The sequence below is a fragment of the Tribolium madens genome, unplaced genomic scaffold, assembly GCF_015345945.1.
Source record: "Tribolium madens isolate multiple individuals breed KSU strain unplaced genomic scaffold, Tmad_KSU_1.1 Scaffold_3;HRSCAF=73;Tcas5.2_LG2, whole genome shotgun sequence".
NCBI lineage: Eukaryota > Metazoa > Arthropoda > Insecta > Coleoptera > Tenebrionidae > Tribolium > Tribolium madens.
The window spans coordinates 11152117-11155535 of record NW_025401006.1 but is presented as its reverse complement, the minus strand read 5'-3'; the positions used below and the strand labels follow the sequence as shown (position 1 = coordinate 11155535).

General features: G+C 31.5%; 1 protein-coding gene across 2 annotated transcripts in view; it reads left to right on the top strand.

Moving 5' to 3' along the window:
• LOC123007973 (protein spaetzle-like) overlaps positions 1 to 2963 on the top strand; it is a 7988-nt gene extending 5025 nt beyond the window's left edge. For both annotated transcript variants that reach the window (XM_044403525.1, XM_044403524.1), the window contains exons 2-4: positions 1998 to 2166; positions 2216 to 2522; positions 2577 to 2963. In XM_044403525.1, coding sequence (XP_044259460.1) covers positions 1998 to 2166; positions 2216 to 2522; positions 2577 to 2748 — 648 coding nt within the window. In that variant the 3' untranslated portion in view covers positions 2749 to 2963. The remainder of the gene's footprint in view (positions 1 to 1997; positions 2167 to 2215; positions 2523 to 2576) is intronic.
• The last annotated feature ends 456 nt before the right edge of the window (positions 2964 to 3419 follow it).

Below are 3419 nucleotides of genomic sequence, written 5' to 3'. Positions count from 1 at the left end.
GAGAGCTTTTACTAAGCAGTAATTCGATTATGCCACCCTCAAATGCCTCAATTAAAACGAAAAACGCATGAAAAACAATTTCTCCTCTCGTTCGTGAAAAAATTTAATGAATTAGGTTTAATACGARAGCAAATGTAATTCGTTCTGTAACGTGTTGCAATTTTACTCTTTGTTTTTATGTTCTCAAGGATGGCTACAACGGTGGATAAAGAAGAAACTGCAAATGATGTTGTACTTTTTATTGGAATTACAACCCACCTGCTTTCCTTCATCCTTCTAACAAATTACAATCCTCCTAGAGAAACACCTTTTTGTCGTATTTTTCAGTTTAAAGCATTTCAACTGTGATGTCATAACTTGCATAATAACGAAATGTGTTAAGTGTACTAGAATTCCATGATAAACCAAACGTTAAATTATTTTTGCGTTCGGCTAAGCATTAAATAAAGAGGATCTGGATTCCCAAATTTTGATAAACTGTGAAATTGTGTTTGTTCAGTCATCTTTAACAGATTGAAAGCTACACTTTTTTATTAGCAAACAAAGTCATAGGCTCATATCTTAGGGATTTCCGCGAACTGTAGGTTATCTACCTGAATTATCTACGATATATAGTACGATTTTTCTTTCCTGGTTTTTCTATCCAAGAACGGGAAAACCGTTAATAAGTGTATTATTTCTAATAATATTCACTCGTATAAAATACGCCCTTTTTTAATTTATTGTAACCATAAATTTCTAACCGGTCGGAAATTGATTTACTACTTGTTATTCAGAAAAATTAAGTCTGTGACGTCAATCGCTGAAGAAATATTCAAGTGTATACAGCATTTTTTTCAAAAAATTATTTTCATGTATAATTTGTAGGTATAGTTTAAGTTTTTTAGTTTTTCCTGATTCATCTCACTCAAAAATTTATACAATTAAGGAATTAGAGTAAAGTAAAATGTTTATTGTTGATGAAACAGGTGAAAAAAAATTAGATTTTCATGAGGTTTTTTTCCATTTTCCGGTATGTGCGTAAAAACCTACTCTCATATTGTTTTATTAATTGTTACTGCATGTCTCTAGTGTGTAATTAGCGCCACAAGATTCTTATAAAACGCTAGTAATTTTAGATTGCGTTATTATTTTTAGCACAATCTAACATAAACACAGTTTTCTTGTAAATTATTTTTTGTTTATTGGGTGTATTATTAATTTTAGTAATGAATTTGTCCAGTTTATAAACGAAATTAYATTTAGATGTTATGTTTACATTTCGTTAATCCTTTATTTAAAAAAAACTTGCAATCATTTAAAACTTCAACTTAATTATCAAAAAAATTGTGTATTTCGCATAATAGGTTCAAAACAAAGTTATTAAAAGTTTTTAAACGATTTTTTGAATTACATTTTTAACACAGGGCTAAATTACTCTTTAAGTGACTCAGCAAAAAACATTAATTAAAATTATATAATAATAATCCTTTAGGAAAATTATTTAATTCTCATCATTTTATCACTAAGCAAATTTTGTTTTACAGGGTGTCCTGTAACGTTGAAAGATTTTAGGGGGCGGTTCCCTAGCTCAAAATATGTCCTGAGGGAGTTAGAGACCCCCATTTATCTCAGTAACTGAATTTACAAAAGTTTGCATTTGGAGTCATTTTTTGGCGTTGTATTTATTRGTAGTATCAAAAATTGTGAACCCTAATTAGAGGGGCGGAGCCACTGGGGTCAATCTATTTGGGATGTAAAATTTTAGTTTGGAAGAAGTTTTTCGATTTTTTTTGCAGATTTGTATTTATTGGCTAATTTTCTTCAAAAAATGTCTTTTGTGTTATTTTTGTATGACTCACCGTTTTTGAGAAAAGCGAGATTATTTTCTTCTAGGATTTATTAAAAAAAACGGACTGATTTGCCAATCTCTTCAATTTGGTTTAAACTATGTAAAATGTTATGGAGAACGCTTAAATGGAAATTGTTTCTGGTATGTAATATGTTTTTCCTTTCAGATGTCTCCCTTTGCTGCATTCACAGACTATTACAACAGACCTACCGCAAGACCACGAGCAAGACCACACATCAGTGATACATCTACCAGAAATCAATATTCAGAAACCACAAATGAAACAATTGCGCAAATGCACTTAGAGGCAAGAAGCTCAAGCAGTCGACAACAAGGTACCCAGTTCAAAACTTGCAAATGAAATTATTAATAGTAAATTTTCAGGAGAAGACACTCCAATTGTGTATCCTGAAAAACCGACTTGCGACCACGGCCTATGCTACAACGTTGCCGGTTACCCAAAAGAACAAATTAAAAAAATCCTAAGTAGATCTCACGACATGAACGGATATTTTGAAACAAGTGAAGAAGTCGTAAATTTAGATAATAGATTTAATACAGACGAAATGTCACTGTGTGAAACAACAGTTCATACAATCTATCCYGAGAAAGCCAACAATACTAAGAAAGTGGAAAAGGTGATTGTCAATGTGGAAGGGCACAAACAAGGAATTGTATTTGAAACGTGCGTGTAAGTTTGCAGGAAAGCTCGTTAAGAACTGCTTTAGTAATTTGGTGGTTTTAGGAATAATGGAAAATGTAAATTCAGCAGCAATTTTCCGACAGGGTACACCTCTTATTGTAAGCAAAAGTATATCCACAAGAGATTGATGGTTTTAGGGGACGACGACAAGTTCGTGTTTGACCTATTCGAAGTTCCGTCGTGTTGTGTTTGTACAGTTAGCAGAACTAATTAAAAATCATATTTATACAAGATTATATGTAGTGTAGCTATCAGCTGAGCTGCGTATTTATATTAAATTGCCGTTTAGCACTGCAACAGAATTTCCTTTAAAATTAATGTGATAATTGTTTTGTATAATTAATTACAGAAAATTTACAAAATGTGTGTTAAGTAAATGTATTTATTCTCAACTGTTGTAAAAACAATAAAGCGCTAGTAATAAACCTATTCAAAATACAGGGTGCTTCAGAACTCGCACCCCAGAGAAAAATGCCATGTAAGGTACAGGAACATGGAAAAATGTTTAAAAAATTCTATCTATAAAAATTTCGAAGTTATTAGAGATTAAATTTTGCACCTTGACTCTATTTCTGTTTTTTTGCTACAGGCTATTAGAAGAGAAAACAAGGAAGCTGTATCCTTAATTGTAACTCTGTTGTTATTTGTGGCTTTTATTTGCAAAATTTTTGTACAAAAAAACATATACAATATCTTATTTGAAATTTTTCTCTGGGGCGCGAGTTCTGACACATCCTGTATTGGTTTTATGTTTCCAATACACCACAAGMCGTTACCATCAGTTTTGATAATAATTACAAGTTTAATAATGTGTTATTTCTGGGTAAATTTGTTCTACGTTTTAACAAACTTCCACCAAATTAATGTAAATGTCACAAGCAAAGC